The sequence below is a fragment of the Eleutherodactylus coqui genome, chromosome 11 (assembly GCF_035609145.1).
Source record: "Eleutherodactylus coqui strain aEleCoq1 chromosome 11, aEleCoq1.hap1, whole genome shotgun sequence".
Classification (NCBI taxonomy): domain Eukaryota; kingdom Metazoa; phylum Chordata; class Amphibia; order Anura; family Eleutherodactylidae; genus Eleutherodactylus; species Eleutherodactylus coqui.
In genome coordinates this window covers 102,090,534-102,118,218 of record NC_089847.1, presented here as the reverse complement: position 1 = coordinate 102,118,218, position 27,685 = coordinate 102,090,534, and the positions used below count along the sequence as shown (strand labels likewise).

The window sequence follows — 27,685 nt, the reverse complement described above, 5'->3', positions numbered from 1 at the left end:
TGCGTGAGGCTGCCGAGCTGCAGAGCCGCCACCAGGTTACGGCCGTTGTCACACACGACCATGCCCGGTTGGAGGCTCAGCGGCGCAAGCCAGCGGTCGGTCTGCTCTGTCAGACCCTGCAGCAGTTCGTGGGCCGTGTGCCTCTTCTCTCCTAAGCTGAGTAGTTTCAGCACGGCCTGCTGACGCTTGCCCACCGCTGTGCTGCCACGCCGCGCGACACCGACTGCTGGCGACGTGCTGCTGCTGACACATCTTGATTGCGAGACAGAGGTTGCGGAGGAGGAGGAGGAGGGTGGTTTAGTGAAGGAAGCATACACCGCCGCAGATACCACCACCGAGCTGGGGCCTGCAATTCTAGGGGTGGGTAGGACGTGAGCGGTCCCAGGCTCTGAGTCTGTCCCAGCCTCCACTAAATTCACCCAATGTGCCGTCAGGGAGATATAGTGGCCCTGCCCGCCTGTGCTTGTCCACGTGTCCGTTGTTAAAGGGGTGGTCTCGCGAAACCAAGTGGGGTTATACACTTCCGTATGGCCATATTAATGCACTTTGTAATGTACATTGTGCATTAAATATGAGCCATACAGAAGTTATTCCACTTACCTGCTCCGTTGCTAGCGCCCTCGTCTCCATGGTTCCGTCTAAATTCGCTGGCAGCTTGCTTTTTTAGACGCGCTTGCGCAGTCCGGTCTTCTCCATTCAGCACGAGCCGCTTCAGTGTGCTCCCCGCTACAGCTCTTCTGCGCATGCGCAGACGAGCTGTCACTGCTCGGGAGCGCGCTGAAGCGGCCATTCTGCACCATCCTCTGTTAGAGGAAGGTGCAGAAACTGGAGCTGCCCAGCGGAGAAGCCCAGCCCAGCCCAGCAGCCCCGAGAAGCCTCCCAGGTAAGTGATGGGTCGGGGGGGGGCTGCCGCTGCGCCGGGCTGCGCTGCCGCTGCGCCGGGGGGGCTGTCGCTAGGCCGGGGGGGCTGCCGCTGTGATGGGGGGGCTGTCGCTAGGCCGGGGGGGGCTGCCGCTGCGCCGGGGGGGCTGTCGCTAGGCCGGGGGGGGCTGCCGCTGTGATGGGGGGGCTGTCGCTAGGCCGGGGGGGGGCTGCCGCTGCGCCGGGCTGCGCCGGGGGGGCTGTCGCTAGGCCGGGGGGGGCTGCCGCTGTGATGGGGGGGCTGTCGCTAGGCCGGGGGGGGCTGCCGCTGCGCCGGGCTGCGCCGGGGGGGCTGTCGCTAGGCCGGGGGAACTAGCGCTGGGCTCCGGAACCTAGCGCTGGGCTCCGGGGCCTTCACCTGGGCTGAGGGTCTAGCGCTGGGGAGCCGGGGGCTAGCGCCGGTTACCTGCTGTCTGGTCGGCGGCTGCGGGGCGTCTGGTCGGCGGCTGCGATGCGTCCGGTTGCCATGGAGACACAGCTGGCGGCGTCTCGGGAGCACGCACGTCGGGCTGCAGCGAGCGACGGGGAAAGAGCCGGCGGCCATCTTGAGGAAACTTTTATAAGTTGCTGAAACGCTGGAACGGTAAGTACGAACCAGCTAGAAATGTCATTTACAGGGGGGCTTTGTAATGTATGTTTAATGGGGGGGACTGGGCAAAAAAAAAAATTAACTGCTTCCTCGAGACATCTCCTTTAAGTGAACCTTGGCAGTAACCGCGTTGGTGAGGGCGCGTACAATGTTGCGGGAGACGTGTTCATGCAGGGCTAGGACGGCACATCGAGAAAAGTAGTGGCGACTGGGAACTGAGTAGCGCGGGGCCGCCGCCGCCATCATACTTTTGAAGGACTCCGTTTCCACAAGCCTATACAGCAGCATCTTCAGGCTGATAAATTTTGCTATGTGCACGTTTAACGCTTGAGCGTGCGGGTGCGTGGCGGCGTACTTGCGCTTGCGCTCAAACACTTGCGCTAGCGACGGCTGGACGGTGCGCTGAGAGACATTGGTGGATGGGGCCGAGGACAGCGGAGATGAGGGTGTGGGTGCAGGCCAGGAGACGGTAGTGCCTGTGTCCTCAGAGCGGGGTTGGATCTCAGTGGCAGGTTGGGGCACAGGGGGAGAGGCAGCAGTGCAAACAGGAGGCGGTGAACGGCCTTCGTCCCACCTTGTGGGGTGCTTGGCCATCATATGTCTGCGCATGCTGGTGGTGGTGAGGCTGGTAGTGGTGGCTCCCCGGCTGATCTTGGTGCGACAAAGGTTGCACACCACTGTTCGTCGGTCGTCTGCACTCTCAGTGAAAAACTGCCAGACCTTTGAGCACCTCGGCCTCTGCAGGGTGGCATGGCGCGAGGGGGCGCTTTGGGAAACAGTTGGTGGATTATTCGGTCTGGCCCTGCCTCTACCCCTGGCCACCGCACTGCCTCTTGCAACCTGCCCTGCTGCTGCCCTTGCCTCCCCCTCTGAAGACCTGTCCTCAGTAGGCGTAGCAAACCAGGTGGGGTCAGTCACCTCATTGTCCTGCTGCTCTTCCTCAGAATCCTAGGTGCGCTCCTCCCTCGGACTTAATGCCCTTACTACTACCTCACTGATAGACAACTGTGTCTCATCGTCATCGGCCTCCTCACCCACTGAAAGGTCTTGAGACAGTTGCCGGAAGTCCCCAGCCTCATACCCCGGACCCCGGGAACTTTGCAATGGTTGGGCATCAGTCACGATAAACTCCTCTGGTGGGAGAGGAACCACTGCTGCCCAATCTGAGCAGGGGCCCGAGAACAGTTCCTGGGAGTCTGCCCGCTCCTCAGAATGTCTCATTTTCATGGAGTGAGGAGGCTGGGAGGAAGGAGGAGCAGCAGCCAGAGGATTCTGAGTTGCAGCAGTGGACGGCGCAGAACTCTGGGTGGACGATAGGTTGCTGGAAGCACTTTCTGCCATCCACGACAGGACCTGCTCACACTGCTCATTTTCTAATAAGGGTCTACCGCGTGGACCCATTAAATGTGCTATGAATGTGGGGACGCCAGAAACGTGCCTCTCTCCTAATCCCGCAGCAGTCGGCTGCGATACACCTGGATCAGGAGCTCGGCCTGTGCCCACACCCGGACTAGGGCCTCCGCGTCCTCGGCCGCGCCCACGTCCTCTAGGCCTACCCCTACCCCTCAGCATGCTGTATTACCAGGAATGCAGAAACACAACACTGTAATTTAATGTGCCGCTTATTGGCCTGTGGTTGTAGGCTGAGTTCGCTTACGGAACGCCAGGAAATAATTTTGCGCAAGCCTGCTGTAACACTTAGCTGGCTGCGTATTTATTTGGAGAACTACTACCCCCAGCCGACACAGACCCAGAACACTGAGCAGAGTGACAGGCAGGCCAAATAGTTTTTTTTCAAATATTTTTTTCAAAAGGACCACACTGCGTATATTCAATCTATATATGTCTTCTGGCCCTGCCTACACAATTCTGTCCCTGTAGTATTACTGCAGGACGCAATGCTCTGCACGGCCGATATACCAAAAAAAAAAAAATGTGCAACACTGCTAAAAGCAGCCTCCACACTACTGCACACTGTTAGATGTGGCCCTAAGAAGGACCGTTGGGGTTCTTGAAGCCTACACTAAGGCCTCCTTCCCACGAACGGATTTCCGCCGCGTAATTCGCGGCGAAAATCCGCTGCGTTGCACGCAGCTATTAGGTTCTATTGAACCTAATAGCTCCATGCTCACGATGCGTAATTCCACCGCGGAATTACGCACCGCGATTTCTCCCGTCCTCACCCGCAGCATGCTCTATTTTCTGCGGGTGAGGACGGGCTGTACGCACTGACGGCTTCCATTGCAGTCAATGGAAGCCGTCCGTTCACGCTATCTCCCGCTGTAACCAGCGGGAGATAGCGTGAAAAAACGCTTTCCCGCCCACCGCCGAGCGTCATATGACGCCAAATGACGCGGTCCGGCCGCGTCACGTGACACGGCTGGTGACGCGAGAGCGGTGGGCGGTGACGAGCGGTGACGAGCGGTGACGCGGCGGTGGTGGGCGGGGAAGCGATTTCACGCTATCTCCCGCAGGTAAGTATAGGGGCTCTGGGGGGCGCCGTGACGGGCTTCACAGCGGAATATTACGCTGCGGAGCCCGTCACGCTCGTGGGAAGGAGGCCTAACTCCTAACGCTCTCCCTACAGCAGCTCCAACACTATAGCACTGTCCCTCAGCTATGTCACAACGCATCTGAGGCGAGCCGCGGGAGGGACCGATTTTTATACTCGGGTGACACCTGATCTCGCCAGCCACTCACTGCAGGGGGGTGGTATAGGGCTTGAACGACGCAGGGGGAAGTTGTAATGCCTTCCCTGTCTTTCAATTGGCCAGAAAAGCGCGCTAATGTCTCAGAGACTAAAGTGAAAGTAACTCGAACATCGCGTGGTACTCGTCACGAGTAACGAGCATCTCGAACACGCTAATACTCAAACGAGTATCAAGCTCGGACGAGTACGTTCGCTCATCTCTACTCGATACACTATGTTTCAAAAAGCCCTTTAGGATATTACAACGGTGTTTTATTGAGACTGATGCGTAGGGGATTTGTAGTGCGGCCTATATATCTGAGGCCTTAAGGGCACTCAAGAAGATATATAATATAAGAGCTACCACAATTCAAGAAGGAACTGATCTTATATGTAGGTTTATCTGGGTTGATCAAGACTTCTTTTCTCGCGTGCGTAATGGACTGACAGCACTTACATCGAGGGTGACCACATTTATATGATCCCTTTAAGGTGCTTGTATTCAAAAATTTAGATTTTTCAATATTAATTCCTTTGATTTTCCTTCTATAGGGGCAAGATGGAGCTACCATGTTTTTTATGGTTCTGTTTCTCCGAAAAGTAAAACAGGGATTAGTGGGTAGAATCTTCTGTAAAAAAGGATCTTCTTTCAAGAGGTTCCAATGTTTGTATAGAATTTTACGTATATGGTTGTGTTGATTATTATATTTGGTGATGAATCTAATAGTTTTATTACCCTTCTTATCTGTATTCCCTTCAGTACTCCTCTTCTCTTTTCTTGTTTGTACACTCTGTACTAGGGCTTTCTCATAAGCTGCTTCGACCAGACTCATTGGGTACCCTTTCTCTAAAAAGCGCTTCTTCAGGATCACTGCTTGTCTTGCAAAGTCCTCTGTTTTGGTGCAATTCCTCCTGACTCTTATGAATTGCCCGAAAGGGATATTATTTTTCCAAATTCTAGCATGACAGCTCTTGTAGTCGAAATAACTGTTAGTATCGGTTTTCTTAAAGTGTGTAGTCGTCTGAATTTGATTATCATTGATGAAGATGTCAATATCAAGAAAGGTGGCAGAGGTTTTACTGAAGTTAGCCGTAAACTGCAGACCGCATTCGTTATTATTGAGTTGAGAATTAAAGTGCACCAGGTCTGTCTCATTCCCCTTCCATATGAGGATGATGTCATCTATAAAGCGCTAATAGAAGACTATATTATGTTTGTCTATTCTTTCTCCGAAGGCTCCCATGAACAGATTCGCATAAGCCAGTGCGAATTTGGTACCCATCGCAGTGCCCCTTTCTTGTATGTAGAACTGTCTATTAACTCCTTGAGTGGCATGCCCGGAAAATTTCCGGGACGAGCTCCACTGCTCATAGCAACATAGCCCGGAAGATTTCCGGGCTATGTATCACTATGGGGGCTGCAGAGCACAATGCCACAAGCTGTAACATTGTGCTCTGCCTGCACAGACCCACAGAGAACAAAGCAAGGGCTTTGAAAAACCAGCAGAAGATATTGCCGATATGTCGGCAATCTCCTGCTTTGTTTACAGGTTGCCATAGAGACCATCGGCTTGTCAGAAGCAAGCCGATGGTCTCTGTGGCAGGGAGAGCTGGTTGTTAGCTGTCAGAGGACAGCTAGGTACCTGCTCTTACAGCAGAGATCAGAGAAAACCTCTGTTCTCTGCTGTGCTAACCCCTTACATGCTGCAGTCTATGTGACTGCAGCATGTAAAGGGCTGTCACTGCAGCATGTAAAGGGCTGTCACCATCGGACCCCCGGAATGTGTTCCGGGGGTCCTGATGGGTCCCTGTGGAAGTCCCCTAAAGGGACAAAAAAAAAGTGAAAAAATTATAAAAAAAATTATAAAAACACTTGTCTCCCTTTACTTTGTAAAAAAATCAAAAATACAATCACACATGTGGTATCCATGCATCGTAATGACCCAGAGAAGGAAGTTAACGCATTATTTAACTCCTTAATGACATGGCCCCTTTTTTTTCTTTTTTCCCCATTTCTTTTTTTCCTCCCCCCTGTTTAAAAAATCACAACTTGTCCCGCAAAAAACAAGCCCTTATATGGCCGTGTCAATGGAAAAATGAAAAAGTTATGGCTCTTGAGACGCAACTGCAAAATTAGTTGAAATTCAATGATTAGACCATTTTAAAAAACCTGCCCTGGTGGGCACGACAGGGTGGTAGGAAACCCGCCACTCAAGGGGTTAAACATGAAGTAATTATGATCCAAAATAAACTTAATACCCTCCAGAATAAATTCTTTCTGTCTAATGAGCATTAGGTTGTCTTTAGCGAGAAAAGAACCAATTGCTATCAATCCTGCATCATGTGGGATATTCGAGTAAAGTGATGTTACGTCTAAGGTACAGAGGATATATCCTGATTTCCACTAAACATTTTTTAATTTTTGTAGGAAGTCCCCCGTATCCTTTAGATATGCAGGTAAAATTATCACTAATTTCTGTAATATGTTATCAATTTATTCAGATAAGGTACAAGTAAGGGACCCAATCCCTGCTATTATGGGTCTTCCGGGTGGTCTTTTCTTGTCCTTGTGGACTTTCGGTAAAAAGTAAAAATAGGGGACTTCTGGTTGTTTAATTAATAAAAAATTCTTTTCATCTTTAGTCAGACATTTTCTTTCATAAGCGTCCTCCACCAGATTTTTTAGCTCTATTGTGAATCTCTGTGTCGGATCCTTGTCAAGTTTTCGATAATATCTCTCATTGCTCAAGATGTGTATTGCCTCCATATCGTAATAGTCCCGATCCATTATGACTATAGATCCCCCTTTGTCCGCACTTTTTATTACAATCTCCTTATTACTGGCTAGATTGTTAATAGACTTGACAAATCTCCTATCCTCCCACGGGATTACTTTCTTTGTCTCACAAATATCAGTGAGATCACCTAGGACTTTATGATAATATGTATCTATAAAATTATCCTTGCTTGCTGTGGAGTAAAAATTATTTCTAGGTTTAAAATTGGTCTGGACTAAGTCTATGGGATCATCCACGTTTAATCATACCCCTTTAGTCTTGAATTACATTTACCTGTGGCGCTCTCTACGATTTTTTTTGACCTTTTGGACATAGGTTAGCTGATGGTTCTTTAGGCAGGTGACCGTTTCCCTTTAAATTATTTTAAAGCCTAGTTTTCTAAATTAACTTCATATTATGGACTTTCCTGCACTCTGTCCACACAGGTTGTTTTAAGTGATCGAAGACTACACAAAGACGAAGTCACCAAAGACTTAAGGTGGTTGTCTGAAAACTTTTCAAAATTGTCTAGCAGCAAGAAATGTGACAACCTAAAACAATTAACCATTACCCACCTATTAAATCCCCAAATTCTCCAGCTCTGGGACTCAATCTGTCCCTGCAGGTTTTTGTTCACTTCGCTGCAGCAATGATGTACCATACATCCATGTGATTGCTGCAACTATTCACTATCCTTAATGGCCTTGAGGTGTTTATGGATACAACACAACTTAAGGTCAGTGATTGACTACAGCGGTCACGTGAATGCACAGCTCACGATTGCTGCAGCAAAGTAAACAAAGACCGTTAGGGACCAACAGAGCGAAGGCGCTGGAGTCATAAGAGGTTTAATAGGTGAGTAATGGTAGAAAAAGGACAAACAAACTGAAAAAAAAACTTACACCCAACTGAATGCTGGGAAAACAATTGTATTGGTCATTAGGCCCAAAATTAGCAACAACATTAGAAGGGTTAATATGCACTACAGAAGCTCAAATATACATCAACTACATTTGCATGAGATATAAGTTGAATGTCTGCAATAAAAACACTTGCCATATTTACAATGATTTTTACTAATGTGGCTATTATTGGGTTAATTCTTCAATATTCTTTGTATTGCGGCATTGTATGCATTTTACTATGAATGGAAAAGCAATAAATAATACATTTATTGGTGAGTGCCATCCCAATCGCAGCAATGGTTTCAGTAAATCTGTGAACGGCGTTCTGCGCTCGACTCAAGCTGATTGTTTTAACTGGATGTTGAGTAGAAGCAGCTCAGAGTCAACGACCAGCGGTACTAATGGGAGAGATACTACCGTATTACAGCTGCATTTTAGTGTTTGTATTACAGTCACAAGTCTCAGACCGCTCAGGGTTCAAGTAAGCTGAACTTAGATCACTAAACCACCCTCTGACCATACGAAGGGGGACGCATAAATAGCAATACCCTGATATGTCATTGGAATCACTTGATGGGCCATTAACATCTGAGTTGTGAATACCCCTTTAACCTCCTCGGACACCATAGATCTGGAGACATATTATCTTTTTGGCCGCATCCATACAGGCGACTTTATAGCGGGATTTTGTCACAATGCGGCAGTGCTACAAATCGCATGTATGTGGAGCCTATGCTTTCCTATGGGTTCTTCCACACGAGCGATACTTTGTAGCCTGCGACATTGCGCGACTATTAAATCGCGACATGCTCTTTTTTTTTGTAGCCCATGTTTCCCTATGGAGCCTTCCTTTCTGTTGCATCGCATTGCACGAAAACACAGTTTTTATGCAGTGCAATGCAACTTTTACAGTAGGAAATTTCCTACTGTAAAAGCCCTAAACTAAGCCCTAGCTGCAGAAAAGACAAAAAAAAAAAATGCATAACCTAAGAGGCGCTGTCATCTCCTCTTCACCTTTGGCTCTCATCTTCAGTCTTCTGCCAGCCCTTCCTTGATTGGAATATCAAAAGCCACACCTCCAGGAAGAGCTGGCTGTGACTGGTTTACGAGTCAACCAATCACAGTCAGCCCTTCCTGGAGGCGGGGATTTTGATCCTCCAATCCGGGTAGGGCTGGCAGAAGACTTCAAGCAAGGGGAGAAGACGCAGTGGAGCCAGACAGTGCCTCTTAGATGATATATTATTATTTTTTGCTGCAGCTAGGGTTTATTTTCAGGGTAGGGCTTATATATTAAACCTCCTTCCCCCTGAAAATCGCGATATCGCCATGAGAAAATCCAGTGATATCGCTGCAATTTTCTCGCGTCGCCCATGTGTATTCGGCCCTAACCTCACTTTTCCCCCCAAATCACCTAATTCAAAGTAGCAATCGGGAATATTAATTCCCTCTAGAAGGGTTTTGACACCTATGTTATGTATGGCTAGGTCATGTGATACAGATATCCAATGAAACTGCTTCCCATATGCAAGATGGAGGACATATTTGGTAACATCATCAAGGTGCCCTGGACAACGACGAGGCAGCGCGGTGTTGCAGGGAGCTGCTACAGAAGATTCAGTCCCTGCATCCTGTGTGCGCTCTACCAAGGGCCGCGCGTTACTGACTGGCCGTAAAGGAGCTTCCCCGTACATCCCGGGCTGCCAGAAGCCCCTCACGGCGCACTGTCCTCCCAGCGCCAGCCACTACAACTCTACACCTGGTATCGGTGATGTCGCCCCTCCCCCCTCACAGACAGTGGGGGCTCCTAGCGGAGCAGAAGCAACCACTGCCCACTCATCCACCTAGACACTGTGTAAGCTGCCACATAAGCTGTGGCTGACTTGGGCTCTGGCCTGAGCAAGCCCTGGGGGAGCAGCCTGTGTCCCCTCTCCTCGTGAAGTGACCTGTTCCAGGTGAGATGCTTGTCACACTGCTAATGATGACCACAGTAGGACCACCGAAGTATGCCATAAATGACCAGCCTAACAAGTGACACCAGCAATAAAATTTCTTTATGGGAGAATCAAGCCTGATCCATTGCTTTGCACCACTTCATGCTGCCAAGTATCTGTTTATTCTTGAACTGTTACGGGGACGAGGTTTTGGATCCCTATCTTGGCTCTGCATGCGGATCCGTCCTCCCCAGAGCGGCCTCCTGTGTGGTACTGCGGGTGTAATCTTTTCTGCTTCACAAATGACAACAGCAAACTTCCTGATGAGTTCTATCAGTTCTGTACGGTTGGGTTCACACTTTGCCGCAGCATGTCTTACAGCAAAACCATACATATTTTTTTTGCTTCCGTTTTTTAAGCCCATTCGCACCTGCATTCGGGCTCCATTAAGAGTTTTAATCTCTCTGTTCCGTTTTTGGAGCAGAGAAGCGGAATTAAAGGGGTTGTCTCACGAAAGCAAGTGGGGTTAAGCACTTCTGTATGGCCATATTAATGCACTTTGTAATATACATCGTGCATTAAATATTGGCCATACAGAAGTTATTCACTTACCTGCTCCGTTGCTAGCGTCCCCGTCTCCATGGCTCCGTCTAATTTCAGCGTCTAATCGCCCGATTTGACGCGCTTGCGCAGAAGGGTCTTCTCCCTTCTGGTCGGTCCGGGCACGAGCGGCGTTCTGGCTCTGCCCCCTTCTACGCGTCATCACGTAGCTCCGCCCCGTCACGTGTGCCGATTCCAGCCAATCAGGAGGCTGGAATCGGCAATGGACCGCACAGAGCCCGCGGTGCACCATGGGGGAAGACCCGCGGTGCATCGTGGGTGAAGATACCGGTGGCCATCTTGGAGAAGGAAGAAGTAGGAAGAAGGAAGAAGTTGCAGAGAGGGGATTCGGGTAAGTAAAAAATTTTTTTTTATTTCAACACATCCCTTGGGTTTGTCCTGCGCTGAACGGGGGGCCTATGCAAAAAAAAAAAAAAAAAGTTTCGGCGCGAGTCAACCCCTTTAAGATGGGAAATAGACGGATCCGTTTTTCTTTCTCTCTATTGATTTCAATAGGTTTTAAAAAAACCAGGAAGCAGATGAAAAGCTTTGGTTTTTTTCTTCCATTTTTTTTGGGCGCATTGCGGCCATGTAGATGCACGGTATATTTAACCCTTTCCAATCCACTGTCTGATGTCTGAAGACATTATGATTTAAGGCTGTATAGCTCAGATGTTGGAAGATGCCCATCGGGGTTCTTTTACTGTAAATTGCCAGCCTCTCTGCTGTCGGAGCCTAGCCAACGTGTCACCTCATGCAGTACTGCCTTTAGCCAGCAGATAGCGCCGTTGTAGAACAGCAGAAAAAAGAGTAAGTCCCCTAGGAAAACTGGGATACAAATTGCATTGGAAAGGGTTAAGCAACCGAAAAATTGCCTACGCCTGTGTTTTTCACTTGTTATTGTGTGTGTAGCAAATACACAGGTGTCATATTTACGCATGACTATTCATTTTAGTTGGCTTCAACAACACGTAATACGCACCAAGATAGGACATGCAGCTAATTTTTTTACATGATCGCATGAAACAAAAATATGTTACCGTGTAACGAACCTATTGAAATCAATGCGCTCTATTCACTGCGTATTACATACACAAAAAACTGTGCACGTAATACGCGGTGCAAATAGGCTCATGTAAACAAGCCCTGAAAGTACAATTATATAATATAAAATACATGCAGTTTTTAGCCCCCACCACAGAGTAAAGCCAGCGCAGCAGACCGGCTAATAATCATCATGGGAGCTATCACTGCTCCTCACGTATCACATGTGATAGATTTGTTGCAGACACTTCTGTGAATGTCTTCTTCATGTGAATGGCGCTGTCACAGTGCAGAGGGATCAGCCCTATTCTCATTTGTACAAGGAAAGACTAGAAACAATGGGATGAAACTGAAAGGGAAGAGACACAGATTAGATATTAGACATTGAGGGTGATCAAAGAGTGGAACAGGTTGCCACGGGAGGTGGTGAGTTCTCCATCAATGTAAGTCTTCAAACAAAGGCTGCACAAATATCTGTCTGGGATGATTTAGTGATCCTGCACTAAGCAGGGGGTTGGAGCTGATGACCCTGGAGGACACTTCCAACTCTACCATTCTAGGATTCTAGAAACCCAAGCTGATGCGCAGAAATGGCTTCCTGATAGATTTCTCAGTCACAGACATTGCAGCAACAAATCTGCTGCGTGTGCGCAAAACCTCAGGCTTCACTCCAGGCATACCCAGTGCAGGCAATCTCTGATGGTGTAGTATGGTTGTAGTCAGTCTATGCAGTCATGTCTACTTCTCAGCTGTGAGACATCAACTGTACAAGAACGCTTTCATTCACAGATGGCAAGCAGAGGTTATGAAAATGACCAGGAAATTAAAACAAAACCTACAAAAATGAAGCTTTATGTAATAAACATGAAAATCCCTTTAAGCGCCGACTTTAGTTACTTGTAGAACCTCACACGTAGTTTTTAGAAAAAAACACCATATTACAAAAAAAATTGCATAGAGAGGTTAGCTGCAAGTTAGCAGGGAAATGGTAAACATAATACAAATAGCGCATTTTTCACTTGCGTTTTTTAGGTCGGTGTCAGTTTTTGGCAGGGATCGCCCAAAAATTGATGCTTGAGGGAAGCTTTAAAGGCGTATTCTTTTTACTAAGAAAAACCAGATAGTGAAACACATTCCATTTTTCTCTTCTTATTTGCCGATTATAGATTTTCTTTTTATTCTATTGTCTGTACACGACTGCGGGGCGGCCATCTTGTCTTTACTGCCATTCACAGCATTTAGAGAGTTGCTTTACTGCAGAACTCATACACCTTGCACAGTAGACTGAAGCTGACCTATTGATTTCTACGGGAGACTATTCCAGCATGCACTGTGACCTGTGCAGGGAGGGGGAGGAGGTGAGCTGTGACTATCACTTTAGCCTTAACCCCTTAGTGACCAGGCTTTTTTGCTTTTTTCCATTTTTGTTTTCTCCTACTCCCTTTTAAAAAATCGTAGCTCCTTAATTTATCCATCGACGTCGCTGTATGAGGGCTTGTTTTTTACGAGATGAGTTGTATTTTTCAATGGCACTATTTATTGTACCATATAATGTACTGAAAAACTTTTTAAAAATTCTTAGCGGAGAGAAATGGAAAAAAAAACGACATTCCACCATCTTTCGGTGCGTCCTGTTTCTACGGCGCACAAACTGCAACAAAAACAACCTAATATTTTTATTCTATGGGTCAGTACGATTACTACAATACCAAACATATAGTTTTTTTTTTTGCTGTATTACTTGTATTTTTTTTTTAAGATATTTAATTTTTTTCAATTATTTTCTGCGGTCAGTTTGTGCGCGTGATAACTTTTTTATTTTTCTGTCGACGTAGTTGGGCAAGGGCTCATTTTTTGCGGGATGTCCTGTAGTTTCCGAGAGTATCAATTTGGAATACATATGACTTTTTGATCGCTTTTTATTGCATTTTTTCTGGAAGACAGGGTAACTAAAAAAGTGTATTTCTGGCATTCTTTATTTTTTTTTCGGACGACGTTCACCGTGCGGGAAAAATAATGCACTATTTTGATAGATCGGACTTTTATGGACGCGGCGATACCAAATACATATTTTTATTTTATGATTTAGATTTTTTAGTAATTGATATGGCAAAAGGGGGGTGATTTAAACTTTTATAACTTTTTTTTTTACAATTTAAAAAACTTTATTGACCTTTTTTTTAACTTTACTTTGAAGTCCCACTGGGGGACTTTAACATGCGATGCTTTGATCGCTCCTGCAGTATGACGTAATGCTATAGCATTACGTCATACTGCTTTTTTACAGGCAGTCTATCAAGCCACCCTGTGTGGATAGCTTGATAGGCAGTCTGCTAAGGCAGCCCTGGGGCCATTCATTAGGCTCCCGGCTGCCATGACACATGCACGGCTCCCCCGATCTCACCGCGTTCGGGGAATTTAAATGAATTGACAGCGGCATTTAAAGGGTTAATAGCCGCGATCGGCCGAGCGCGGCTATTGCCCGCGGGTGTCAGCTGTAATAAACAGCTGACGCCCGAGATGTATGGAGGGAGATAGTGGCGCTACCCCCCTCCATACACGTCCTGCAGCTGCAGGACGTAAAAACACTATAGCGTGGTCGTTAAGGGGTTAAGATTCTTGTGTTTCAGTAGCATCATGTGAGAGGAGTTTTTCAAAACTAAAATGAATCAAGAGCTCTTAGGTCCATTATGAGTCCGGCTCGGCTCTCTCGCTTAGCCATCTTAGCTAATAAAGTAGCAAAAAGAATTGATTTTGATGATGCGATCTCAAAATTTGCAGAGAGCAAAGTTAGGAGACGAAGGATTTAAGTGCTTATGCCCACAATGTTAAGAAAATGAACCAGAACATTACACATGCAACTGTGTCTTATTCTTCCTTCTTTTAATCATTTCAAAATTGGGGAGAGCGGGGGTGGGGTGACAAAAACATTTTCCGCACCGGGTATCACCTGACCTTGCTACGCCACTGGCAGGAGGAGACCACTTCCAGTAGGGTATCCTTGATTAAGTGATAGCATTGGTCCCACAGCGCTTAGAAAGAAGCAGAAAGTGGATTTCTGCTTCTTACATGCTACTCTTCAACTTTGCAATTGAGTTTTAGTCTCTTTATCTTACAGGGGACACAACACAAAATTGAGATTCATATTCCAGTATCAACAGGTGATCTCTCTCTCCCCCCCTCCCCTCCCCCCCTTCCCCCGCATTTGCTCGCACGAGTATCTGCCTTTACCGAGTGTGCTCGCTCATCTCTAATCCTAACCCTCACAAAAGACTTTTACAATATATTGGGGTTCTCCATCCATTTTCTGCTTTTCCACAACGTTCTTTTGAGTTCATAAACCAACAGGGAACAATTGGTTTAAAGAACAAAAATAATGCCCTTTAGTGCTCTAATGCATCTAAAATATCAAATTAAAAATATCCTATCGTTTTGTGTATACAGCTCCTATGAAAAAAAAATTGTTGTAGAGAAAAACATGGTGGTGACGTCATATTGTCTAGTAGGTGTTCTCCTCTGCGAATACGATTTAATAAATAGCACTACTATCCATGCTTTGCTTGCTGCTCTACTCCGTGTGATTATCATAAAGAGGTTTGCATGACTATAGATCAGAGGATGGCAACGGAATGGGAGAACTCATTTACGCCTTTGTTATGAGACCTATAAGGCCGTCTGTCCATGGGCGTTGCGGTATCCTGCCGCGAATCTCAGCCATGGGAGCCGCCGCCCGGGGGCAGGAGCCGGCAGACAAATCTCCGCCGGTCAGCCCTATCTGATAGATAGCCTGACCGCGGATAATTGTGGCAATTCACAGCATGCGAGCGGAGAATTGCAATGATTCTCTGCTCGTGGACATGCGACCGACACTTTCCATAGCAACGCTATGGAAAGCTTCAGCTGGCGTGATTCGCCGGCGAAATCACTGCGGTGGACAGGGGGCCTCAATTGGATTTTGGCCAGCGTGACCATTGCTGTAGCTGCGGTCCATTCTGACTAGTGTTCATTAGGAAACATTCTCAGTGAAGATAGTAAAACATCATTAAATGGATGCTGTATGTCAAATGAGATCTTTTATTCACTGCGTATTTGTCAGTTTCATATAATACAAGGAATATTTCAACAAAGCAGTGTGTTTTCTTTAAGGAAGACCCACTGTGGGGTTGAAACGTTGCTGTTCATATTCATTTAACCCTTTAGAGACCAGCCTATTTTGTGCCTTAATAACTGATTTTCATCATCAAATTGCAAGAGGCATAACTAGTTGACATTGCCATAAAAAAAACAACAACGGAGCCCTCGTATGGCTATGGAGCTCTGTGAGGTCTTGCTTTTCGTGGGAAGAGTTGTAGTTTTTATTCATACGTGATTGAGGTACGTTGCTTTTTATTGCATTTCTTTGGGAGGCAAGCAAAAGAAAAATAATTCTGGCACTACTGTTTTAAGTTATTTTTACAACGTTCACGATACGAGATAAATTACAAAATCCTTTCATAGTCTGGGTCATTACAAACGCAGTAATACCTACTATGTGTTGTTTTTTTTTATGTTGTATGTATTTAAAACTTTTTTTCTTGGGAAAAATGCATATTTTTTGCACTGGGTTTTTTTCTTTAAATTAAACTTTATTAGATTTTTTAATGATATTTTTTAGTCCCTGAAAAGGACTTACAAATGCGATTGTTCGATTGCTAGAATAGTACACTGCATTGCTTATGTAGTGCTTTGTACTAAGCCTCTGGCAGCGGTCTATTACACTCTGCAGGAGGCAGGGTCTAATAGGCTGAGTTACATGGCAAACATGGGGGCCTTACTCAAGTTTAAGGCTGCCTTTTGAACCCATTGGTACTTTGCAATCGCATTGTAGGATGCTGATGGGTGACAGAAAAAGACTCCTCCCCCTTTCACCTGCTCATATCTTGTCATTGCTATTGATTGTGGCATGTAAGGGGTTTACTGCCGGGAACTGAGGTTTCTCCACAACTGGTTGTTAAAGCAGGAGCCTGGCTGTCAGTAGTCGGCCAAGTCACTGCTTTAAAAAGATGTATGTACAGGTTTAAAGCCCATTAGGGAGGTCAGTAAAAAGGTGTATTGCGGTCTCTAATGGGTTAAGCAAAAAGAATCACCATTCTGAATGTTTTGTATCTGCTGGTGGTTGAGGCAGGACATCTTGTCACATGGCCCCGGACATGTTTTGTATCTGTGATTGGTTGAATCAGGACATCTTGTCACATGACCGCGGACATGTTTTGTATCTGTGATTGGTTGAATCAGGACATCTAGTCTAGAGATGAGCGAGTATACTCGCTAAAGGCAATTGCTCGAGCGAGCATTGCCTTTATCGAGTACCTGCCCGCTCGAGACGGAAGGTTCGGGTGCCGACGGCGGGCAGGGAGCTGCGGGGGAGAGCGGGGCGGAACGGAGGGGAGATCTCTCTCTCTCTCTCCCACCCGCTCCCTCCAGCTGACTGCCGCTGCTCACCGCTCCCCCGCGCCGGCACCCGAACCTTCTGTCTCAAGCGGGGGAGATACTCGCTAAAGGCAATGCTCGCTCGAGCAATTGCCTTTAGTGAGTATACTCGCTCATCTCTAATCTGGTCACATGGCCCGGACATGTTTTGTATCTGTGATTGGTTGAATCAGGACATCTTGTCACATGACCCTGGACATGTTTTGTATCTGTGATTGGTTGAATCAGGACATCTTGTCACATGACCCAGGACATGTTTTGTATCTGTGATTGGTTGAATCAGGACATCTTGTCACATGACCCCGGACATGTTTTGTATCTGTGATTGGTTTAATCAGGACATCTTGTCACATGGCCCCGGACATGTTTTGTATCTGTGATTGGTTGAATCAGGACATCTTGTCACATGGCCCTGGACATGTTTTGTATCTGTGATTGGTTGAATCAGGACATCTTGTCACATGGCCCCGGAAATGTTTTGTATCTGTGATTGGTTGAATCAGGACATCTTGTCACATGGCCCTGGACATGTTTTGTATCTGTGATTGGTTGAATCAGGACATCTTGTCGCATGGCCCCGGACATGTTTTGTATCCGTGATTGGTTGAATCAGGACATCTTGTCACATGACCCTGAACATGTTTTGTATACCACTCCAAAGGAATTGTGCTGCTGATCTGGTTTATTAAAAACTACCATACACTAATCAGATATGGCCGCGTTCATCAGGGGCATAACTATAGGGGATGCAGAGGATGCGGTTGCACCCGGGCCCAGGAGCCTTAGGGGGCCCATAAGGCCTCTCTTCTCCATATAGGGAGCCTAGTACTATGAATAAAGCATTATAGTTGGGTTGGATCGGCGCCCAGAAGCTTCAAGTTATGCCTCTGGCATTCATACAATTTTTATGCCACGTGAATATCTTCATCCACTCTTTTTTTAAGCATATTCCTGTACTTTCTGGCCCTAATACTTTGGAAATGCATATACCAGCAGATGATGTCTAAATAGCTCATTAAAATAGATCATACCAATTAAAGCCATGCATTCCTTCTAAATAGTACCTACCCGGTAGCCCCCATGCATAGTGGGAGCCAGAAAGTACCCCCAAAACTAGCGCCTGCCAGGACATACACAAGCACTAATCCACATAAGAGTGTGGACCCTGTACTGCTGGCACATGAAGTCCCTAGTATAGAAACTAAGACACTCTATGGGCTGTTGGATGATGCCTCCATAAGACGTTATATTCTTCCCTATGGAGGAGCACCATGGCCCCATAGCCAGCTATGGCTACTGTATTACGGATCCTTATAATGCTGACCCATGATACAGTCATAGGTATAAGTCAAAACGCAAGTCAAGTTAGACCTATTATTGTAAATACAAGTAACCCCTATTGTAATGTGCCATGTTCAAATGACTCAAACTGGAGTTGTTGTTGAAGTATCAACTGACTCATGATTCAACATCATTGACCGCATAACCAATCCACCAACAAGAACATCTACATTTATTTTTAACAAATCCCCGTGTATTTAACCCAACATTTTTGTTTTTTGTGAATTTTACAAAAAGCCAACATGATACATACAAGTACAACTTCATGCCATTACCAAAGATAATAACAAGCAGTCCGGTGCTCATCAGATCCTAGAAGTCATACAGATGCTTTGCTATTTGTCACCATCTTCACTTCCCGAAGAGGCTCTTAATGGCAGCCGTAAAGCGAAGGAAATTGACATAAATGATGATTAGGGTGATTAGGATCCACAGTACAGTCAAGACTGACGATGCAATATTTAACGAACGGGCATTGCCTCCATACTTTTTGGCTCCTTTTTGATTTCCGATCAACTTATTATCCCGAGACTGCAGGAAGAATGAAGAAATATGTAATTAATGGAGATGGACTATTATCAGAGTCAGTCCCTTGACCTTATCTTAAAGGGGTTGAAACAAAATTGACTTTTATCACCTATCCATAAGATAGGTGATAAAAGTCTGAATGGTGGGGGTCTCACCACCAAAAACCCAACCAATCCCAAGACCAGGGGTCCCATGTCCTCCTCTCCTCCTCACTGTGGGCTCACTGCACCCTTCGCAATAAGGATGAGGCTGAATTGAGGAAGTGCAGTGTATAAGTACTAAGCTATCCCCCACAGACCCAATGAAGATGGATGGAACCGCACCATGCATGCTCAACCACCGCTCACCTTCAATCTCCTCATTGCCAGGGGTGCAGTGCTTACAATGAGAAAGAGAGGGGCACATGGAAAGCCTGTTCTTAGGTTGGTGGAGGTATCAGAAGTGAGACCCCTACCTATGGATTGGTGATAAAATTTGATTTTGATAGAACTGCTGTAATTAATCTCAGCAATCAAATTCCTCTTTTAGGATAGGCTATCAATGTAGGATTGATGGGTGTCCCACCCCTAGAAGCGCCACTGATCAACGGAATGAAGTTACAGTGGCCCCTTCTCTGTACTCCTTACATGTGTGTCTGGTACTGCACTCAGCCCGGTTTGGCATAGGTTTCTACAGAGTGGCTGCAGTGATGCTCCAGCAAGCCATATCTTGCTTTTAACTGATTATTGATGGTCTAGAGCAGTGTTCCCCAACTCCAGTCCTCAGGGACCGCCAACAGGTCATGTTTTCAGGATTTCCTCAGTGTTGCACAGGTGATGTAATTATCGTCAGTCCTCAGACATTGCCACAGGTGTTCTCACTATAGGATATCCTGAAAACATGACCCGTTGGTGGTCCCTGAGGACTGGAGTTGGGGACCCCTGGTCTAGAGAATGATAGTCCCAGAAAAGAGATCTTAAGTGTCTTTTTTTCTTCTAAGGAGACCTGTCAGCTGGACCACTTTAGGAACTTCATTCTCCCAGAACATTGTAATGAAACAATGGTGGTGGCTTCCAGGACTGAGTACTTATACTAACTACTCCCACCCAAGACAGAGCTACCTGGTTCTGGATGGGCAGCATAGTTAAGCGTCTGTTACAAGTCATGTTCCCAGCTGCCATCTTGCCTCACTTGTCTCTGCTGTCGGCCATGGTATGTGCTCTCTTCCTGGCCAAGGCCAAGGCGGTGTTTCCTGTGTTGTCTGTGGTACTCCCTGTCTACACCTTCTGGTACTGTGTTATGGGAAACCTGTCCAAGTGCGTCAGCTGCCTCTTAACTGAAACTATATCTAGGGTAATAGTCTGGGGGTCCCTACAGCGAAAACCAGGTCCCAATTAGTGGGTTGAAAGGATGAAAACTGGGGGAACTTCAAGTGCTGGCCCTGGATCCAGCCCCAAATCAAATCAGTGCTGAACAGGGATGATAGCAACAGTAAATTTAATTGCCATCAAAAACAATTTTAAGTCACCATGTATCCAACTTAAAATGAGATTTAGATTTGATGCATTTTTCCTACTCAAAAAGTCAAGGCCCGTTTCAAAACAGCATAAGAAGGGTCCTATGATGATCTATGTTTGGTTCAGGGGGCTGTATCTGCAACCATATAAAACCAGCTTTACTTCATAAATACACATCATGTAACTGCTACGGTTCCTGAATTACATCTTGTATTATAGTCAGAGCCATTTTAATACCCAGGTAGGCCCACTGCATGGGCAACTTAACTGTTGCCCCCAACTCAATCACCAAACTTTGCTGTGGAGCAGCACCAGCAGGGGGCAGTGTGCTGCTCCACAGCAAAGGCAGGATTGAGGTCTCCAGACACGAACACGGCTGCTGCTAGTGCCTAAACTAAACCTGGATTCATCACTGAGACAACCTGGTTCTACTCCATAGCAGTGCAGTTTCCATGTTCAGGACACCACTAGAAACGGAAGCGATGGTAGCTGGGTGTCAAAGGCAGTAATGTAACGGGCCCCATGAGACTAAATGTCCTTCAGCCAACCGCCTGGAAATGGCTCAGACAGACACAGGAGCCTATAACGATGGTGCCACCCGTCTCTAGATGGCAGACAATGAAACATCTCTACTGGTGATCTTTTGAGGGTGTCCTAAGCCCAATCACCTTATGTGAGTCTCAAAAGCTCCTAACAGTCTGGTCAGAAAGGCCCAGGTGACAGAAAGTTCGTCGTTACGACATCCAGCTTTTTGCATTTTATTAATGTACCCCCCCCTCAAAATATTTCACCAGGTGAAAGCTCTTTGATTGCGTCGTAGAGGCGTCTAGTAGTCAACAAGGTCTACACAAGTGGAAAATGAGGTCACTACACACAAGGAACGTCTGAAAGCCTTCGTATAGGCAAAGGGTGGAGCCACTTCTGGTGACAAGACCGTTCATCTAATCACACCACCGCTCTAATCATTTGTATATCTGTCTGAGATGTAACTGCATGCCCAGTTTTGCAGTAAAACTCCAAATTCTTCTAGGGGGCTGGCTTTTTTTTGACAATGAGTGTAATTGACCGTCACCTATGTGTAAAAGTAATTGCCCCTTATTACAATGCTGCTGGAAATCATTTTGTAACATGTCTCATATAAATGATAGTATTTTAAAAAAAACTGTATTATAAAAATCGCTCAGCGTAAAAATGTGTACATTTAGGAGACGTCAAATAGGAGGGGGGGGGGGGGTACAACTATTTTTGTAGGACTGTACATACATTTACAGATACTGTATGCACATTAGAAATCACGATACAGTCTTGCAATTCTAACACATTTTTTAAAATGTAGAACTACTATTCTCAACATGACCTGACATGAGCTGGAGAGTCACAATTCAGAGATCACTGCTCTAGAGTCTTCCAGCCAGGGGCGTAACTATAGAGGGTGCAGGGGATGCGGTTGCACCCGGGCCCAGAAGCCTTGGGGGGCCCATAAGGCCTTTCTTCTCCATATAGGGAGCCCAGTACTATGAATAAAGCATTATAGTTGGGGGCCCTGTTACAGGTTTTGCATTGGGGCACAGAAGCTTCAAGTTAAGCCTCTGTGCAGCATGGTTTAGGTATGGGTTCGGGTACAGATACAGATAGAGGGGGGGCCCCAGCTCACCTTTTGCATCAGGGCCCCTGAGCCTTTAGTTACGCCTCTGCTTCCAGTCTATAATGCCCATTATTATTTGAGACTATAACCTAGTGACTCGGGCCAAACATCTAGTTCTTTGACATTATCATGCTTGCAAGCATTGATATGTACCATGTAATGTTCCACTTCTACTCACCTTGATGGAAAAGATAAGTGCAACAAGTCCCAGGCAGCAGAAGTTCATGTAGACGGTGTTAAGTATGGACCAGACTATGTGATCTCTCACAGGAGGTTTATCAGATGCGACGGTCACCTTGGTGGACTCAATCTGAATAGTTGTGTCCTTCAGAGGGATCAGCGAGTTATCACCTTCATTGCCGGCACAATAAATGAATGACTTAGATAAAGGTTCCTCAACCTGTGGGATGGAAATACCTTCCTCGGTTTCCATTTTTCAGGAAAGAACGAAGAACTGGTGACTTGATGTCGGTGATACGGTCAATAGACCTGTGAAGGGTAAAGGACGGGGAGGAGGAAAAAGTCACGCAGGTTATTTTGCTTTTCTCTTCAGATTTCGGGTTTTCCAAAGCTGCCAATGACAATGACCTCATTCTGTTGCAAGCCTCAGATCAGGAAGAGATCGTTGTGAAATGTAGTAAAGGTGAAAGATAAGCTGACTAGAGGGAGATTCAAGGTAGCAAAAGGTAAACAACAGGTAGATCATTAATGGATGAGTAGAGGTCTGTGATGTACGGCTATGCTGCATAATCCATAATGCCATATAATGTGCGGAGTGTTTACACGGAGCAATTATGTTAAAAAAAAACAACACTGGATTGTTCAAGTTTGAATAATTGTTCAGTGTAAACATGGTCAATGATTGAACCATGAATGATAATTCGCTCACTTATCATTCATTTCATGCATATATAAAAATCATCATTGACTCATTCTCTAATTGTTCGGTTTAATTCCTAAAAGAACCAGACACCTTTTAGGGATTTTATCCATGTGGTGGTTCTACTGTTCCTTTTATTTTTTCTTCGGCTGCCAAAGTTATTTTTGCAGAGTTTTTTTTTTCCATGACATATAGGGCGATTCTTTTAGAGTTTTATTGGGGGTAAAATGTGAAAAAAATTTTTTTAAATGTATAGTTTATTTTTAAAATTAGTATATTTCCACTAAATTAAAGTACAGGAATGGGTTTTCGTTCTGGACATTTTGATATGTAATTTGTATAGTCTTGGATTACAGGGTGCATATGGCGATGGTTCAGGTTTTGCGCCAGTGGTGGGTGGTTTTCACAAATAAATAAATAAATAAATATATATATATATATATATATATATATATATATATATATATATATATATATATATATGAATATTTTTATTAGTTTTTTTACTATTTTTGTAACTATTTTTTTTACCACCTATGCCCCCCATGACATCATATAAAATCTCTGGGGGTCACACTTTTCCACTGTAGATGGGGTATCCATAGGAGCAGCATCCATAGGAACTCCAGTTACAGGGGAAAATATGCCCCTGCAGTAACAGTAGTCACTAACAGAGTTGATCTGCATCTGCTAGGACCCTGCAGCTCTGCTGTGGCAGGGGGCACCTGGCAGTCACGTGATCACTAGGCTAAATAGCGAACGTAACACTTCTGCTATCTCTCTTCACTACGCAGCACTCATTGAGCACTATGCAGCCTGCAAGAGAGAAAGCAGAAGCTGTTAAAAAATGCTTCTGCCTTCTCCTCTGGGTTCTTGGCTGTCAGTGACCTGTTCCTGCTACATTGCAAGAGCAGGAGCTTTAATCCTGTGCTGTATTTTTACCCCTACATTGAAGCCAAGTACCAAGCGCCATAAATAAGGGGTTCAATACCGATTGTGCAGTCATTCTCATTCACTGGTACAGTGAACTGAACAATCCTGTTAAAAAACCCAAAACAACGATTTATCTGTGTGCTTAAACTGACCATTTGAGCAAACAGTGAAATCATTTGCTCGTTCGCTTTGGCGAACTATTGTCACTATGTGTAACGCGTGGATTAGCTTCAGATTGCACCATGGATTTTATCCCTCGCCATTGAAAGGAATTCACAGCAGAAATTGACAGGCTGTGGCTTTAGAAAAGGAAAAGCAACATCCGCTTTGCTGGTACTGTATTCTGTGGTGGATTTTCCATGCACAAATCCACATTGTTCCTGGTCTGTGTGGACTTGCCCTAATACAATAGGACCCCCGACCAAACAGCATTGCAAAAATAAAACTCCACTCCAGCCTCTTCAGCGCCATATCAACACCGCAACACAAAACTCCATGTGCCTGTCGCACTGAAAAAGCCTGAGCTTGAGTATGGGATATACACTGCAGTATCAGTACTGCAGTGAAGGAGATTAGACGCTCTGGAAAACCTTTCTTTCTATGAGGGGGACCTGTTGTGGTATTAGCACAAACTGATGGGCAATCATAAAGATAAGCTTGGGAAAACTCTTCGAGGCTAAGTTCACACCAGCGTTTCCCGTTTCCATTTAGCTGTTCTGTTGTGGGAGCAGCTAAACGAAAGAAAAACGGAAATGAAAAACAGGTGAAAATGGATTGCTTTCCGTTTTTATCTTTCTCCCATTGACTACAATGGAAGCAAAAACGGATCCGGATTTGTTCCGTTTGCGGAACTGCAAACAAAAAAGCGCAGCAAAAACAGAACGTAGATGGAAAATACAGAAATGGATTGAAAGTAAAGCTCTTCATTTTCAATACATTTCTATGGGTTGGAAAACTAAAAAGGTTTTTCTTTCCGTTTTGCCGGAAACGCTAGTGGGAAATGGATCTTTGGGTCTTTTTTGTTACCAAAAAGGCCTCTTTGAATCAAGGCATCATTAAAAACATCAGAAGCCAACTTCAAATGTAATAGAAAAAAACTAATTCGGTAGCGCCTCCTATAGGTGAACTAAAGGTCTGTCAGGTGATCGATTTAATGGCTTTGCACAAGGAGCTTTACTTTAAAAACGGAGCATTAACCCTTTTTAATTCACTGTCTGACGTCTGAAGACATTATGATTTAAGGCTGTACAGCTCCGATGTTGGAAGACGTCCGTCGGGGTTCTCTTACTGTATATTGCCAGCCGCTCTGCTGTCATAGCCTATCCAATGCATCACCTCATGCAGTACTGGCTTTAGCCAGCAGATAGCGCCGTTGTATAACGGCAGAAAAAGAGTAAGCCCCCTAGGAAAACCAGGATACAAATTGGATTGGAAAGGGTTAAAGCGACCCTCCGATCCTGGACCAATATGGCCACACCGCTTTTCTGACTACCCACTGTGTATAGTATGTCTTGTTAGGGTACTTTTAGACTGTTAGGTGCTTAAGTGTCCGACAAGACAATCACACAGGAGCAACAGTCATTCATTGAATGGAGGCGGAGTGCGTCAGACATCTCTTCCGGCTGCCCGCCTCCATTCACTGTGAACTGGCAGTCGCTCAAAGATGAACCACTGCCTGTTTACACTCAGCAAGAAGTCGCTGACTAGTCGCAGTGAAATGAAGTGACTAACAAGCGATTTCTTGTGTAAGCATGGGAAATCTAAGTCAAAATTGCTCATTTGAATGATTTTTCGGCCAATTGTTGGCACGTATATTTCGGCCGCCAGGATACACCAGGGTCAAAGCAGAAGTGTTGCTCCGACCCATGTGTAGCAGCCGGTGCTCATAATTACAAGAGCAGCTCCCATTGAAATCAATGGGACACCGGCCTGCAATTACAAGCGCAGCTCCCGTTGATTCCGCTGCCTGGAAAACCCCTTTAAGGTACCTTTCCAACTCGATTTGAAATAAATCGGGATGGGAGTGAATGACCAGATTGAAAAAAAAATTGTGAATTGAGACTTCCGATTCCGACTATTATAAACAATGGGAGTAAAAATTGGGTTCTCCGATTTGGTCTCCAAAATGTTCCTTGAACAACACTGGAGGTTGGCTGCCCAGGGGTTAGTATTGTTGCCCTGCAGGGTTTGAGGTTCAAATCCCCATCAAGGTCAGATTCAGGGCTTCTTCACATGACTGTATGTGCAAAAACACTCGCCGCAACGCAATGTATTTGGGCATGAACAAGGTAGATTTGCACGCGTCTCACTGTAGTTTTTGCACATGCAGGGCCAGTTCGCAAACACACCCTTTCCATGGATTAGGCTAATTAGCTTAATGAGGTCCAGATGTGTTCCTTTCCCTGTGTTTTGCATAGGGTTTCATGCTTCCCCTTGCATATTTGCGCACCTCCCAGAGACTTCTATGTTTGCCTTTGCTGCGCAGGAAAGCAGAGCAGGACCCACTTTTTTACGCGCAATCAAAATACTGGTGCAAAATGCAATGAAAAGAAACCCACTGAAATCAAATGGTTTGATTCTCTGTATTTGGGGCGTGCAGATTTTGCGTGTGCAAATACCTGTGCAAACAGTCGTGTGAAGAAGCCCTAGAACTCCATATTGCAATGCAGCCGTATCAAGCAGTGACAGCTGCTCCGAGCAGAAGGCAATTTTTACTTAAAATCGGGCCAGCTTTTGCTAAATTCGATCCTCCCGATCCGATTTTATTACTAGCCGATCACAACAAGCAACATTATTTATGATCTGCCACAGAACAGCTTGGTGGATCATAAGCAAAAAGTGCCACGGCAGGAAGGAATTTTTTTCCTTAAATAGGGAAAATTGGCTTGTACCTCATTTGGTTTTTTTTGTCTTCCTCTGGATCAACATTGGGGATAATAGTCTGAACTGGAAGGACATATGTCTTTTTTCGGTGTTACATACTGTTACTATGTTCCCTTATGGCCTCCACCAGCGGAATATCGTAGTGAGTCCGACACGGCGCCACCCAAAGACCCTATATTCACCTCTCCAGATCCGCTGAGCGAGTCCCGTCTGGCGAGCCAACGCGCATGCGCAATGCAGCACATGATGCGCCGGCGGTGGAGCGGCCGGCAGTGACACGTAATCACGCGATACATCCGCTGTGCTCACAACGGAAGTATGGCATGACGAACTGCTTCCATTGACTACAATGGAAGCCGGACATGTGTTTTTCTGCGGCAATTCGGATATGCTGCGATTCCTTTCATGCTGCAGCGTGAGCATTGGCAGGCGGAAAGCTATTAGGTTCAATAGAAACCTAATAGCTTTCTGTGGGAAATTAGTTGCGATTAGAGATGAGCGAGCGTACTGGCTAAGGCAAACTACTCGAGTGAGTATTGCCTTTTGCGAGTACCTGCCCGCTCGTCTCTAATGATTCAGGTGTCGGCGGGGGAGAGCGGTGAGTTGCGGGAGGGAGCAGGGAGGAGAGAGAGAGAGATTCCCCACCCCCAACCCCGGTTTCTCTCCGCTCTCCCCCGCTGCTCCCCGCCGGCACCCGAATCTTTTGAGACGAGTGGGCAGGTACTCGCATAAGGCACTACTCACTCGAGTAATTTGCCTTAGCGAGTACGCTCGCTCATCTCTAGTTGTGATAAATACTCTTGTATAAGCAAAAAAAGAAAAAAGTATCACAGAGGCGATGGCTTTATCGGTTATGCTGCAAAATTATATTTGTCACTCTGTTTATGCACAATGTACAGAAAAAATAAGGAAGTAGTTACACAAATATCCATGTCAGACTTACTTTTTAGAAGTTTCTTATCTTCTATAGACCAAAACGAAGCGCAAATGCTGGCTGGTCTGTATGTGCTTACTGGGGGGGAGGGGATACACAATTCTTAGAATTACATTAAAG

At 45.8% G+C, this 27,685-nt stretch overlaps 1 protein-coding gene across 1 annotated transcript; it reads right to left on the bottom strand.

The window, feature by feature from the left end:
- Window positions 1-18,417: 18,417 nt before the first annotated feature.
- On the bottom strand, window positions 18,418-27,685 carry LOC136582890 (interferon-induced transmembrane protein 1-like). The gene is made up of 3 exons (XM_066584180.1): window positions 27,575-27,685; window positions 22,114-22,424; window positions 18,418-18,797 (listed from the first exon to the last, which is right to left on the bottom strand). Exons 2-3 carry the CDS (start codon window positions 22,366-22,368, stop codon window positions 18,618-18,620), a joined length of 435 nt encoding a protein of 144 aa, XP_066440277.1. The 5' UTR covers window positions 22,369-22,424; window positions 27,575-27,685; the 3' UTR covers window positions 18,418-18,617.

What these genes read in the sequence shown, in the direction of transcription:
- LOC136582890 (XM_066584180.1), bottom strand. Translation starts at nt 22,368, where the DNA reads ATGGAAACCGAGGAAGGTATTTCCATCCCACAGGTTGAGGAACCTTTA. An exon ending in CACTTATCTTTTCCATCAAG is followed by an intron (nt 18,798 to 22,113) that starts GTGAGTAGAAGT and finishes TTCTTCCTGCAG; the next exon opens with TCTCGGGATAATAAGTTGAT.